This window comes from Gymnoscopelus braueri (genome assembly GCF_963280865.1).
Source record: "Gymnoscopelus braueri genome assembly, chromosome: 14".
Lineage (NCBI taxonomy): Eukaryota > Metazoa > Chordata > Actinopteri > Myctophiformes > Myctophidae > Gymnoscopelus > Gymnoscopelus braueri.
Genome location: NC_137619.1, coordinates 37285459 through 37300472, shown reverse-complemented (window position 1 = coordinate 37300472; position 15014 = coordinate 37285459). Strand labels below are relative to the sequence as shown.

The window sequence follows — 15014 nt, the reverse complement described above, 5'->3', positions numbered from 1 at the left end:
CACAGAGAACCCTTATGACCAATCAAAGGAGCTCATTTCAAGTGGTACTCACTACAGAGCTAAATGGATGGAGCTGGACTAGGTTAAGCTCCACCCCTGCAAACCTACTTCCTCCAACCTCCAAGTAATAGGTGTTTTGACAGGTTGAGTTCAGTTCATTTTATGTGCGTGAGAACTAGTTGGACAGGCGAATCTCACCAGTGTGAATCACAAACGTCACCTAGTATTAATTTAACCACTTTACATACAGTACACAGAATATTTCTTATGTAAAGCGCTGGCAATGAGAGATTCACTGAACTCATCGTGAAGCAGATCATAATAATCTGGAATGAGTGTAACACAAAATGATAAATCTGTATGTACCAGGAAAGAGTATAGTCTACCTTTTAGATAGTTGCATTATAATAAAATGAGGGTTCTCAGTTTCAGCCACAGCCCGACGGGACCCAATGGAGCCAGATGGGAGACACTGCTTTGAGCTTCAGCAAATACCTGTCAACCAGTAGTGTTCCTACCTGAAACATCACTCACAACCATCACTCACAACATCACTCACAACACTTTCTCCAGCACATCCATGCAAGGCATGGTAATTGAACAAGGAATCTCTGTTTTCAAAGTCACTGCGCTACAGATCCTTCACACTCTTTGCAGGTTTCTAGTGATTTTGACGTTTTCTTGGGGACGCTAGCCTTCGTAAGATGCCTACAAGAGTGCTTCGAATGGCACTTGAATGTCACATGGTAGGACGGCATCACATCAGAAATGTGGACCTCTACAGCAGGGCCTCCTGCGGATTGGTCATGAACAAGGTCAGAGAAGGATGAGGCTGGTCAGGCACCCGGAAATGATGGCGAGCGGAGTCTGACCCTGATGCTGGATAGGAATGAGTGGAGGGCAGAGCTGCCGGTCCAGGAATCCTGATTTGGTGTTGGCAAGTTGTTTTCAACCACCCTCTACTTCAAATCAGTCTTTAGATTCAAGATTAAAGAAGGTTTATTTGTCAGTCACTCACACAAGTATGTGCAGTGAAATGTATGACATGGTCTGCAGACTGTGCTAACAATATAAAGCTGCCCACAAACAGTTTGGAAACTAAACTTCGGTCGATTATTTCTCCCCTTTAATCATACCAATTTGTATTGTATTTCATATAATTTTTTATCGTTGATTAGTCACCTTTACAACGAGGTATTCGAGCATTCGTGGAATGAGCAACACAACAAAATGTATATGGGTAGCGCCCCAAAAACAATTGCCAAAAAACCCTCCAATATTGTTCTGTTGGCACTCACTCTCGTTTTGAGTGCTGGCAGGTGTGTGCCAGTCACAGGTGTGTGCCTGGCACCTGAGCATGGGTCCTGCAACTTTGTTGAGTTTGTGTATGCTCCAAGCTGCAACACTGGTGGAAAGATGCCACGTTTGTCCCTTCAGGATAAGGCCCGTGCAGAAACTGGAAGCTGGTGTTCCAGCATACAGAGTGGCAGCATTATTTGGTGACAGCCCTGGTACCATTTCAAAACTTGGGACCAAGTTCCGTGAGACTGGTGAAGTCAAAAAATCCTGGTTGAGGAATAGGATATGTGTTGTATTTGCCTTATTACTGTGAGAGAGAGCAATCATCCAATACACCAAGCAACTCAAAACAAGGGTGAATGAATACCAACAGAACAATATTGCAGGGGGTTTTGGCGATTTGGGGGGGGGGGGGGGGCACTACCCACACGTTTAGCTGTGTTGCTCATTCCATGAATGCCCGATCCTTACAAGCTGTACCTTGTTGTAAAGGTGACTAATCAACGATAACATTTCTATTAAATTCATTACCAATTGGTATTTTCAAAGATATAAGAAAAAAAACGAATCGACCAAAGTTAAGTTGTGGGCAGTTTATATATGAAAACAAAACCAGATATAATAACTAAGTATAATACAAGTAAATACTAACAATAGCAATAATAATAATAGTCATAAAGTGAAGAGTGTATCAAGTGTGCATCAAGTGTCTAAAGTGTACAGTGTGCAATTGTTGAAAATTCTAAAATATTTGTGTGCAAAAATAGTATCAATATATACTACTTGTTTGGAACTTTATACACACACACACACACACACACACACACACACACACACACACACACACACACACACACACACACACACACACACACTCAGGCTTCTGCCCCGATGGGCTGTTGGCCAGGCCAGGAAGCCTGGGGTTGTGCTGTTGTCATGCAGTTGTTCTGCCTGAATCTTCCTCAATAAATTGTCAACACTTCACCCTGACTGGATATTAATATTTTCCGTAATAACTGTCAGGAAATCCAGGATCCAGACACACTGAGGGGTTCAGCGCACTTGTTTTCAATTAGATTCTAGGCAAAGACCACAAAGACGACGATGAACACCATGAGGACGAGGAAAATCTTACTCATCAGCCAACGGTTGGATGTGACTGACTGGAAGTATTTGAGAATCTCCGTGTGTGCTGCCTCCACGTTCAGCTGGGTGTCCTCCACATTAGCGTCAATTCTTATGATGGTCTCCTCTTGCTCCGTGACCATATGGGCCAGCTGCTGGAATATAGCTCCCAGTTCCACAACGGTAGTCTCAATGTTCTGCATGGTGTCTAAACGGCTCTTCATGTACAAGCCCTGCTTGTCGATAAGCTGGAGCTGCATTGGGTTGTCATTGGAATCCATACCGATTGCGACATGTCCCACTGCCCTGCTGTCATCCTGCATCAACAGTGGGAAATTGAGAGAGTTGGAAACGGGAGGCTGAGAGAGCTGAGTCCATGAAATAGAGGGATCTGAAGCCGTTGAGGAATTCAAGTGCTCTCTCCTGCTACGCAACTGCTTCAAGTTCTCCATTCTGACGTCGCGGACAATCTTGAAATCATTGGTCATTGAAGCCAGTTTGGACTGTAATGCGACCACAATGGTGTTAGAGTGGGTCTGGATGTGTCTACCATCCAGGGTGCCACGCGACCTCACCAGGTCCTGCAGCCGGGCTATCTGTTCGTTTAGACTGTTGATGTCTTGTGCGATGATGCACGTTAGTGTCTCAAACTCCACTCCCTTGTCGTCAAATAGAGATTTTGCCTTGTCATCAAATAGAGACTTTCTCTCTGCCAGAATAGTGAGCTTCTCCAATTTGGCGAATGTATTGCTCAAATCTTTACCAATTTTCTTAGACATGACTATAAACTCACTGCATTGCTTATGGGAGCTGAGTGCCGGTTTACTGGGTTGGATTCCATTCTGTCTAGCCTGAAGAGATTTACAGGCCGACTGGAACTCAATCATCCGGTCACGACAGGTCATGATGGGACGGAAATGTAAAATCAACTCAAAGAAAGCGGGGAGGATGTCTAGGACCAGTACCGGCCGTAGGGTTTCCTATGAGAACTTAGGATAGCTTCGAGTGACAAGCCACAAAAGCTGAAGTATGCATGGATGACCCTAGTCCGTACCGAGAGGGTACTGTCAACAAGGCCTGTAAAATAAAGGACAATCTGAGACTGCAACTCTTTATCTACTGTGACGGGATACTCTTGTGATGTCACAATGACTCAGCCATTTCCATATACAGTATGGAGTTCTAGACCAGCCATGCCCAAATATGGAGTCCATTATGATGTAGTGTAGGATACCCAGAATACTGGAAGCTACCAGTATTCTGACTAGCAACAATGGTACCATAACAACCTGGACGACCTAATAACGATAAACCTGGATGCCGTGATAGCCTTTTTTAACAGCCGCCCCCAGATGTCTTGTTGACATCTGTGCAACTAGACCGGCACCGGCCTACTTGGGAACAGTTATGCAATACCACCCGGTTATGCCCATATATGGATATTTCTGTATGTGCCGGTCAGTGTCCCGTTTACACCCATATATGGAGATCTCTGTAGCTGTCAGTCCATGTCCTTTTTATGCCCATACATGGAGATATCTCCATATATGGGCCTAAAAAGGACATGATGTCATCTCTATATGCCCATATATGGTGATCGCTGATGTCATCCATAATGCCCATATATGGGCCCCTTTTGGAGCGTCAAGTCAGGCCCGCCGGCCTGTACTCCCTTAAGACAATTTTGCTATAAGATATGGGCACCGAATCTCTGGTCGGATCGCCAGTTCTGAATGGTAGATAGATAGTACATAACGGGTACTGCACTAAATACTCTGACAACGGGTACTTATGCCATAGTACTGACGTCATAGTGCTGACAACCAGTGGTGGAAAGTAAATACCGTTACTCTCTCAGTTCTGTACTTGTGCTTGTTGATGACATGCTTTATATTTCTACTCCACTACGTCTTAGAGGCAATTAAACATTGTACTTTTTACTCCACTACAATTATTTGAAAGCTTTAGTTACAAGTTACTTTGTATATTTAGATGATTACAAAACATAAATTAACCACTTAAGCCCTATTTTCAAAGTAGGCCAAACTCAAATGGTAAAAACATCTAGGGGGTATATCAATGGATCTTGGAGAATTAAAAGTGTTGAAGTGATTTGACATAACCGCCAGGGCGATAGAGCAGATGCAGACTGGTTGCAAGTGCCAAAAAAAGCTCTCGTTCCCAAAAACTACTCACTGTAAAAACGTCAACTTAGTTTGGAAATCCCTCTTCCTTCTATGTAAGGCCACTCCCAAGAAGGGGTGTGGACAAAGTACCTGGTCTGGTCTATATATTAGGTTTTTGCAACCGTTTCTAGGGTCCCTGAGGATAGATCAGTGCTGGGTGAGGGCAGGAGGAGGTGGTTAATAAAACCATCTAGTCCTTGAGGAGCAATCATCATGTGTATTGGAAGGTAGTACAGTAGGTTGAACCAAACACAAATGTCAGCAAAAAGAAAGAAAGAAAAAAAAAACCAAAACTAATGGGGAAACAAAGCAATTCTCAGGGGTAGCAAACTATGATGTGGTGTTAACAGACCAAAACCGTCCCGTACAGCCTTTCAAGCCCTCTGGTCACAATGCTTGACCACTCCTTAGAGCTTTCCTACCTCTCACAACTAAACCAGCATCTCAAAGGAAAAAGACAAATGTGCCTCCTATTGGATTATTGTGCCTGTCAATCCCAAGAATTGATATGTAATATGCAAGGTTAGGGTTTTCATCCGTCACTTCCATCCCACTTGTCTGAACCTTCACTGCCCTCTTCCTCAATCATATTTTCAAAATTGTCCTCTCCTTCCTCATCAGTGATTGGTTACCCTAACCTCCTGGGTGTTGATCATGGACCTGATGAAAGCGTGCAGAGCAGGAGTATCCTAGCACTGGAGATGAGTGATAAAACTTGGTTACTTGTCAGCTGATGCCTATTCTGGGTTTCCACCAGTGTATTGCAAGCCCAGCTGGCTGACGGGCACCTAACCGCCGGGACTATAAGCATCAGAGAAAATTATTTTTTCCCTTGCCGGGCCCCAGTCAGAAAATACACTTGGCGGCCGCCAGGTTTAGTCAAAAGATACTTGCCTTTTTTAGGGGAAACTCTGCTATTGCCATCTTCCACAGCTGCTTTTCTCTTTTTGCTCTGGTGGTTCTCTGTGAGCCAGCGTGGCAGAAGGCGAGGCTTTGTATTCCATGGTTTCTCGTTTGACCCGGCCACCGCAGAATCATTTCTCCCGATTGATCCAGAATCCAGCTTCCCTGCCACAGCTGGCAAGTCAGGCAATATGTTCTTATAGTACCAGGGAGGCAGATGCCTGGGCGTTGTGTTCTGGGGTTTCTCGTTCGACCTGGCCGCCGTGGAATCATTTCTCCTGATGGATCCAGAATTCCTCAACGACATCACTTGTTTCAACTGACCCATCCGTTTCAGCCAGTCCAGTCCTGATCTTGGGCCCACCTGTGCATCCCCTCTCACGTAGTTATAGCACATGGGGGGTGGAGGAGGGCGGGGCTTTGAGTTCTGTGTTTTCTCCTTTGAACTTGCCGTTATACGACTGCCCCACCAGGGGGGCGGAGGGCGAGGCTTTGTGTTCTGCGTTCTCTCCTTTGACCACACTGCTACACGGCTATCCCACCGGGGGGTTAAAGCGTGGGGCTTCGTGTTCTGTGTTTTCTCCTTTGACCATGTCCCTATGTGGCTATTCCACCGGGGGGTTAAAGCATGGGGCTTTGTGTTCTGTGCTTTCTCCTTTGACCATGTCCCTATATGGCTATCCCACCGGGGGGGTAAAGGGCGGGGTTTTGTGTTCGGCGTTCTCTCCCTTGACCTTGCCGCTATATGGCTTTCCGCACCCTTCTGTCTCAACCGTGCCAGTTCTGCACTTGAGCCTAGCTGTGCGTGCATCTCAGACTCTGCCTTCATCAGTTTGTGAGCCTCCTGAACCCTCATCTCTATGTAGCGGCAAGACTCTTGGTTCTTGGGGCTCTCATCGTGGCTGGTGACCTGCGAGAACATGAGGTCGTGATCAGAGATGCCAAATATCTCCATGGAGTGGAGGTGCGTGATGTGTTTGTCCAGCTCGGGGTCTGTCCTCCGGTGCCTGGAGTGGAGGGACTGCAGCAGCAGCTGGGTTTCGGAGGAGCGCGTCTCCTCCAGGATGAAGAGCTCCTTCAGCTCCTGCTTGCTGAAGTACCTGAAAGGGTTCTTCTTGTCGCCGGTTGTTTGTCTGCTCAATGAGTCTTTGAACACCTGCCGTCTGTAGATTTTTTCTTCCACAGTGCCACAGGTGATGAGCCGGTAGATGACTACATTTTCAGTTTGTCCAATGCGGTATGCACGGTCCACTGCCTGAGCATCGACGGCAGGGTTCCAGCTGGGGTCAAATATCACCACGCGGTTGGCGGCGGTCAGGGTGATGCCAACACCACCCACTTGGGTCGTCAGGAGGAATACGGAGTAGCGTCTGTCCTCCTGGAACAATGAAATGAGACGCTCCCTCTCAGCGGTGTTGGTGATTGTGCCATCAAGCCTCAAGACCTTGAAGCCCCTATTGCCAAGGACTCGCTGTATGATGTCCAGAACCTTACGGAAGCGTACAAAGATAAGGGTGCGGTGACCTTCTTTCCTGAGTTGCTCAAGGAGTTTGATGAGAAACACCATCTTCCCCGACTCTGATATCAGTGTTTCATCTGGTATGTTATCAATGCTGCTTGCAGCGAACTCATCGTCACTTTCTCGTTCGTCATCAGATGTTTGTTCCATCAGGCCCAGTTGACTGACGGCCGAAGCAGAGAGCAACCTCGGGTGGTCGCATAGCTTCTTCAGGACACAGAGTTCAGCGAGAGGCGACCTGGTAGTGTTAAGCAGCTCTTTGATGTGGTCCAGTGACAGAAACTGACGGTAGATGTCTTCCTGAACAGTGCTCAGATACGTCCACACGATCAGGTCGTTCTTTCTCGTCAATGATGGCATGACTGCTGTTCCTTTGTCAGTTTGAGTCTTTGTGACTTGAATGTCACTGGAGAGCAAACGTTCTCCATGTGTTTCTTTAATCTTCATCTGGACATCTGCTTTGGTCCTCCTGAGGAAGTATGGTCTGATGATAGTTTTTAGGTCTTCCGATATCCTGAATCCCAGGCCTTTTTCTTCTGGAGTGGCGTCCTTTTCTCTTCCCCGCATAATGGGATTATCATACTCTGTTTTGAAGGTTCTATATGTGCCGAGGAGAGTGCCTTGGAAAGCAAAGTCAAACAGAGCCCACATCTCTTGCAGGTTGTTTTGCATAGGGGTTCCTGTGAGGAGAACACGGTTCTCTGCTGGAACGGCATATGCACCTTTGGCGGTTTTTGTTGATGGGGTCTTTATTTTGTGTGCCTCATCCAGGATTATATAGTCCCACTTGAACTTTCGGCCATTGTAAGATGCCAGCAGCTTCCAGTTGTTCATCAGCATATGATATGTGGTGAGCGCCACGCCCCCTTTTCTCTGAATCTTCTCCAAGTTCCTGTTTCGCTCTGCTTTGCTGTCGCCATGAAACTCCTTCACCCTAAACCCGGGGGTCCACTTGGCGAACTCCTTGGTCCAGGTGGTGATTACGGACATTGGCATAACAATGAGAGTGTGTTTGACTAGGTCTGCATTGTACATACCCGACAGAAAGGCGATGACCTGGATGGTTTTGCCGAGGCCCATGTCATCTGCCAGAATGCCACCTTTGTGCCCGTCTCGGTACAGGCCATAGAGGAATGCTGCTCCGTCTCTCTGGTGGTCATACAGTTTGTCGTGCAGGTCTCTGAACAGTGGTAGACCACCGAGGCTGACAAAATCTTTACTCTCAGAATTGTCCTCTGCCACCAGGTCCTCACTTTTCTCGAGTGCTTTGGACTTATCTTCTCCCTGTCCGGCAGGGTCTTTCACATCTTCCTCCAGGTTGCTGGTCGTGTGTCTCCTTTTCACCATTACAGGATGTTCCTCTCCTGCCCACCTGAGAGGATAGGGTTCTCTGTGTTCTATTATTGTAACCATTATGTATTATGTACAAACCCTTTGCATACAGTAGTGATTATTCTGACTGACACTCTTGTTGTACATACGCTTTGCCCATGGACTGCATATGAACATGTGCTGGTACAATGCATCAATGAGTAATGCTAAAACAGGCATATTGAAGGAATACTGCATTCAGTGGCTTTTATAGTCCTGCATTATGTTGCTATGACAATATGACGTCACGTGTTGATTTTGTCAACGATGACGAAGACGATATGATTTCGTCAACGCCCCTTTTTTCATGACGTGATTGGCTGGGATATGGCCTGGTCTGGGCAGTGTTGCCAGGTTCTTTTATTATAAGTTTCCACCAAGAACTTTATTTGAAAATAGCAGATCTACAAGCTCACAACGTGTCGCTCTTGATGTAACACGTTGTGAGCTTGTAGATCTGCTATTTTCAAATAACCGATGTATACAGTAGGTTTAAGTACTAAGTTGTAAGTGCTCAAGTGCCCATAGTTGCTTCTTTTGGGCTTGTTTTCCTAGACCTGGTTGCTTGTTTCTTTCACAGAATCTGTCAACTCTGATGCCGCCGGCTTCACGTGTAGTTGTTGTTGTTGTTATGAAGTGAAGATGGGAGTTGCCTAGCTGCCTTAAGTTATGATAGTGGGCATATTATTAGGTTTTAATGGGTTAGGTGGTCTGAAAAGAAGAATGGATATATTATGGACATACATACTACTTTACAATCCATCTGAAAGGAACAATGCACCTAATGGGAGAGGGAGATATGACACCAGAAGGCGTGCCAGGTAATGAGGCGCAGTTTACGGAGCTAGTTCAGGCCAGGCAACTCAAGGGATTGGGGCAACCGATCAGGTGACTAGTCACATGCACTTTCCTCCTGATCGGGTGGTTATAGGTACTGCGTTGTTACCTGCTCACTCTGGCTGCCCTGTCTTGCTGAGCTGACGTGTGTCGCTACTGCTGCTGCTGTTGCTGAGATCCTGCTACCGCTGCTTACCTGCTGCTGCCCATGAAGTCATCCCACCCGCCTCCCCGGCATCCACCTGTAGGCTCTGTTTCTAGATCCCCTTGGGGGTTTAATTCATTCCCTGTAAATGCTAATTGGCATGTAACATTCATTAAAATGTTATCCTTACAGGGAATGAATGGATTCAGAGGCCTGACGCCAAACTATGCTTCCTCTTGTTTTCTATACCATGCTCAAGCTTGCAAATATATATTGCTAATAAATATATATTCTAATCCAATCTAAGAGTTGTCTGACTGAACTATTTTTGCAACAGTAAGCTAACGCAGTCCATTTACTGACATAATAAGTCGATGTTACTCGACAATTGGCCCGTGGTAATGTTTGTTGTACTTCCTAAAAGTTTTCCATAACATCTGACGCTAGCTTCAGGCTAAAGCTGGCGTGCTTAAGCCAGTGGTTCTCAAACTGTTTCATGTCAAGGACCCCCAAATTGACACTTATTAGCCCTTTAAGGACCCCCATTTGAAAAGATATGCCACGGACCCCCTCACAATAGATGATTTTTACAGGTCTAGCAGTCAATTCTCAACCATTTTAATTGAAGGACCCCCAGTTTGGCATGCATAAGGCTACGAACCCCTATTTTATGGCATTTCTATCTCTGGGACCCCAATTCATATTGTAAAATCAATGTTCATTTAACTCTCAGAGTTACAGACCCATAAGGGTCCATTTGGTTCCTAACTATCCATCATTTAGCTGGGGACCCCCTGGAACTCCCTCAAGGACCCCTGGGAGTCCCCGGACCCCACTTTGAGAACCAATGGCTTAAGCTAACTTGGATTGTTTAGCCTTGTATCAAGGCTATGGATTGTTATGAGTAAAACATGCAGGCTTTTTGGACAGGACAGGGGGGCAAGTGAAAGCAAGTGAAAAAGGGGGTACGTTCAATGGTTGTTTGCATCGTGCCTATGACTGTGACGTGATGAGTAAATCCTTGGAACTCAACAGTACAGTAACTTAATATACCTATAGTTCTTACATACACTATGTACAGTACAGTATATGTACATTCACATTTTTCCATTGCTTAGAAAGAGGGTACCATGTGGTTATTAAGCTATTAAGACGTTTTTCTTTCAACTGCATGAGTTTAAGTGCCAGTTTAGTGCTACCATAATGTACACAACTGTCAAAAATACAACATTTTTAGTAGGAATACATTTGCCTCCTGTGTGAATTGTGCATATGAATAGGATGGGGCAGGTGTACGCTACTGTATTTTAACATCAGTCATAATGGTGGTACTTGGAGAGACAAATATTTTCTGGGTGGTACAGGTAAAAAAGAAAAGGTTGATAATGAGAACCTGATCTAGGCTATTCTATTTTATGAACATGCAGTATTTTGTGTGAATTTCAGGTACACGTTGTATCCTATTGTGTTATCCCCTAAAAAATTGATATATTTTATGATAATACTGTTAGCAGTCATATCTTGAATACAATATGTATATTGGCCTAATTAAATTAGTTTAAATACATTATTTTATTTTATTTGTTTGACTAAAACCAATGACTAAAATTAGACTAAAACCATTTGAGTTTTCGTCGACTAAAACTAGACTAAAAACCATTTGAGTTTTCGTCGACTAAAACTAGACTAAAACTATCAAGGATAGAAATGACTAAAATGTGACTAAAACTAACAAGCATTTCGTCCAAAAGACTAAGACTAAATCTAAAATGCCTGCCAAAAACAACACTGCCGCGGTCAGTCATATGGTTTACAAGACAACACCTCTGCAACGTGTCACCGCCACGCCCTTCTCAGGGCAGACACAGTAATCTCTAATTTAACATATTGTTAATTCTGATATGAGAATCCCTTACCTTCAACCTGGCTTGGGTTTTTACAAGTGTGGGAACTATGCATGATGTTCTAATTCCTCTCCTACAAAAGTCTCGTTCAGGAAGAAAATAAAAGATTTAATCTAAATTATAATAGTACTCATGTTGTGTACTGTAATTAAAATGTCCTTGTGGACTATAGCCTATATTATATTGGCCAAACCAAATGACCACTGAATATTAGAATCACTGAACACAAAACAGCAATTACATTATATCCAAGCAACCCCTGCATCTTAGGTTAAGTTATTAGACCTTCTAAACAAAGGTGTCTATCCCCTTTTCAATGTGCTAGACCCCTGGGAGATGGAATGCTCAGGTGGAGCGCCAGACCTTTCAGACCTTACCCTATACTGCACAACCAAGCCATGCTATACACTGACTGACTGACAGTGTCCAGAATTGAACCCATGACCTGGTGATTCAAAGGCAGGAGCTCTACCGATTAAGCTACATGGTTGCTCGATTGAATAATATATCACAATGTTTGCCTATATGGCTGCTTAATTGTGGGCTCTAGCCACACTGATTATTGGTTGAATTTAGACATTGGCTAATTGAATGCTCTTCCGCTTTCACTCACCTGCAAGGTGAGTGAAAAATATATTGAGATGTTAGTTTATGCACCATAAATAAATGCCTTAAAGTCCCAGTTCACACGTCCAAACTTGGTTTAAATCTTCAGAAATATAAATGTTTGATCAATAATGTCCATGTCATCTATTTTTCTTACCCCAAAAACGTCTATAAAGGAGTTTTTATATAAGTGCAAATCTTGTATTGTATTTGGTTTCTATTTGTGACCATTTAACTGATAAGCAAACAAATAAATAAAAATCAACACAAATAACTTTTTGATAGATAAACAAATGATAATTAAGTAAACATCAATATATGAAAAGAATGCAATGAACAAGCAAACAATTACATTTTCAACCATATCTTCATTTCTCTCTAATCCTCATTATAAGATGGCAAAAATGTCTGTCTACTCTGTTTATCATTGATGGCCTACGGACCAATGACATCATCGATGGGGATTCCAAGATAATACAAACTATAGCCTTTCCCTTCCTGGAAAGTTAGCTTGCTGAAATAGAAGCCATTGTTCGTGCATTAATACAAAATAAGAAATAGGTTTGAATCTTATTCAGTGGCGGACTTAACTGTAGGCAAGGTTAGGCGACCGCCTGGGGCCTCAAGAGTTAGGAGGCCTCATGAAAAAAATAAAATACATTTCTGTAGCCCTACTTTTAGCTTTTTAATGGATCCCATGTTAGTAAAGTCTGATAAAAGTATCAAACTCCCAAAATGCACCAGAATACTGGAAATTACATCTATTCTGTTAAAAAATAATCTGTGGAGGGGGTCTCATACTACCGTTCGCCTGGGGCCTCCAGATCCTTAAGTCCGCCCCTGATCTTATTTGAAATGGCCAAACTTGCCTATACCAATGGTGTCACTTGTAGTCGGTTGGTTTCTGAACGGTCTACAGCCCTCCTCAGAAATGGTGCCTTCTTATGAGTTTGAGGACCAATTATATGAAGATAGGTTGAAAAGTGGTCCTTTAAGCCCTATTGAAATGTTTTTGAAAACATCTTTACCATGCTCAAAATAGGGATACCAGTTTGAAAGTGGTTAAAAATCCAGACAAAAAAAGTACAATAATATAGGCCAATATATGGGCCAAACCGATATATTGGTGGGGCTGTAATGTGCACATGCACAGAAGGTGACAGTCCCTGTCAACTTATGCCTATTCCCAGTTGGTATTTAGATTTGTAGATCAGCCTGTAGGTTTAGACCACACAGGAAGTCACACTCTGCTGCAGCTGGCAGTTCCTATGATCCACAATGCAGCACAAACTCACCGACTGCTTCTTCTTTTATGGGACTATCCTCAGAGTAATCGTTTGCTCTGACCCCTGGGACTTTGGGAAGACACTCCATTCCTCTGCCTCTGACTGTAGAATCCATTTTGCCAAAGGCTACATGGTCCAGGCCACTAACTGGATCACTGCCTCAGTGCCCACACTGCTCTCAAAGGAAGTGACCTCAATACATCCAATAACCTTGCTCACACAAGTGCGACAGCTAAGGAAGATTGAAAACACACCAGGTTTCTCATTGTAGAGACCACTAAAATGGAATCATTTGTTTGTGTGATGAAAATAGAAAATGTTGAATGATTCATTGTCTACTCTTACGACACCTACGCCTGTTGGAACACAGAACACAGACTGGGGCATTTTTTTGCTGCCATGAAAATGTGTCGTCATAGTAAACCCTCATCATTGTTTTAAAAAAATACGCAAAAATAGCCGATCTATAAGCTCACATGATGCATGGTGAGCTTGTAGATCGGCTATTTCCCCAATTTGTCATATGATGAAGTATAGGTCTTAAGTGGTTAATCAGGCAGCTACAGCAACACAAATAATATTTTGGTCATAATGATAAATGTGCCACACACTCTAAACATCATAAACCTATAGGAAAAATCCTTCAACTCTTTCTTGTGTAATAATCGTCTTCCAACTATGAGGAAAGAAGGACCACAGCAGACGGCAGACTGAAATACAATTGAGATATTCCATGTATATCATGGCAATCAGTCCACCTTTGGCCTCTATCCACAAGCAGGCGACTGAACTAAACGTTGGGCCCTTTGCAGTCAGTTGACTGTTGAGTTAACACACTCCGAACCACAGGGGCTGTTTTCTTATCTGATTGCCCAGGATAGTGTGACCGTGTGCTTCAAGGCCAGGTGATTGTGTGGGATCCTGCATTTGGCACTTGTTATTGTTGTTTTCCACAGAGATGCTAATCATTCAGCGTGTGCCGGAGGCATGATTAAATGTCAGAGTTCCCTTGGCGTCGTCCCTCTCCCTGTGAATAACCCTTTCTGTCTGTAGGCTGCTGGAGTATGGTGCTGGAGAGGTAGTAGGCGCACAGCCATGTCTCACAAGTCCTGAGCTGCAGATCCACAGCGCCCCCTAGTGGCCACCAAGCACAAGACAACAGCTGTGTGTGCCAGTCTGATTGGTTCAGTGTACACAGTATGTCTGTGTTTCATTATTTAATTATATACAGTATGGTTATTTATTTATGGGGTGCTTCTGTAAAAACACACAAGGGACTCTGACTTTGAGATGTTCAGTCATAAGCCAGCAGATGGTAGCATCGCCCCAGTGGCTCCCCAGCAATGCACCAAATGACTGAACCTGTGGTTCCTCTCATACAGAGCAGGATTACTATTGCTATAACAATAGTGTCAAATTAACGTGTATCTCACCACAGTATAAATCCACTTCACGTTCTCTATTAGTGGCTGAACAATCGAATATTGGTTATGATTAGTTAACCTAATTCCATTTGACTATGAACATTTTTGGAAAGAGGAGGTTTGTGCCACAAACAAAGTGAGATTGCCCAGATATGGTGCACCATTATACCCTTTTAACCATGGGGACTTTAATTGTATAGGAAAAGGATTGTTTATAAGCTACTAGCTAGTGTTTTTATAAGCCAGTTAACATAAACAACTCTTGCATATGAAGCTCTATTGAGAATCAATAAGAAAATGGAGAAAAGGCGTCCCTTAACGCACGTGTTTCCCAAACACTGGGTTGCGTACCCATTTTGATGGGTCGTGAGTAAATATCCCTTTATTTTATTGTTTCCTATTTAGTTTT

General features: G+C 43.8%; 2 protein-coding genes across 2 annotated transcripts; both read right to left on the bottom strand.

Annotated features, from left to right (window-relative positions):
• Nucleotides 1-2378: 2378 nt before the first annotated feature.
• LOC308100629 (syntaxin-5-like) lies at nucleotides 2379-3329 on the bottom strand (the record flags this gene model as incomplete). Its single annotated transcript, XM_080449694.1, has 1 exon — nucleotides 2379-3329. One exon carries the CDS (start codon nucleotides 3327-3329, stop codon nucleotides 2379-2381), a length of 951 nt encoding a protein of 316 aa, XP_080305820.1.
• Nucleotides 3330-5430: 2101 nt separating this feature from the next.
• Nucleotides 5431-8223, bottom strand: LOC308100628 (DNA excision repair protein ERCC-6-like; the record flags this gene model as incomplete). The annotated part of the gene is made up of 1 exon (XM_080449693.1): nucleotides 5431-8223. Exon 1 carries the CDS (start codon nucleotides 8110-8112, stop codon nucleotides 5431-5433), a length of 2682 nt encoding a protein of 893 aa, XP_080305819.1. The 5' UTR covers nucleotides 8113-8223.
• Nucleotides 8224-15014: the final 6791 nt, after the last annotated feature.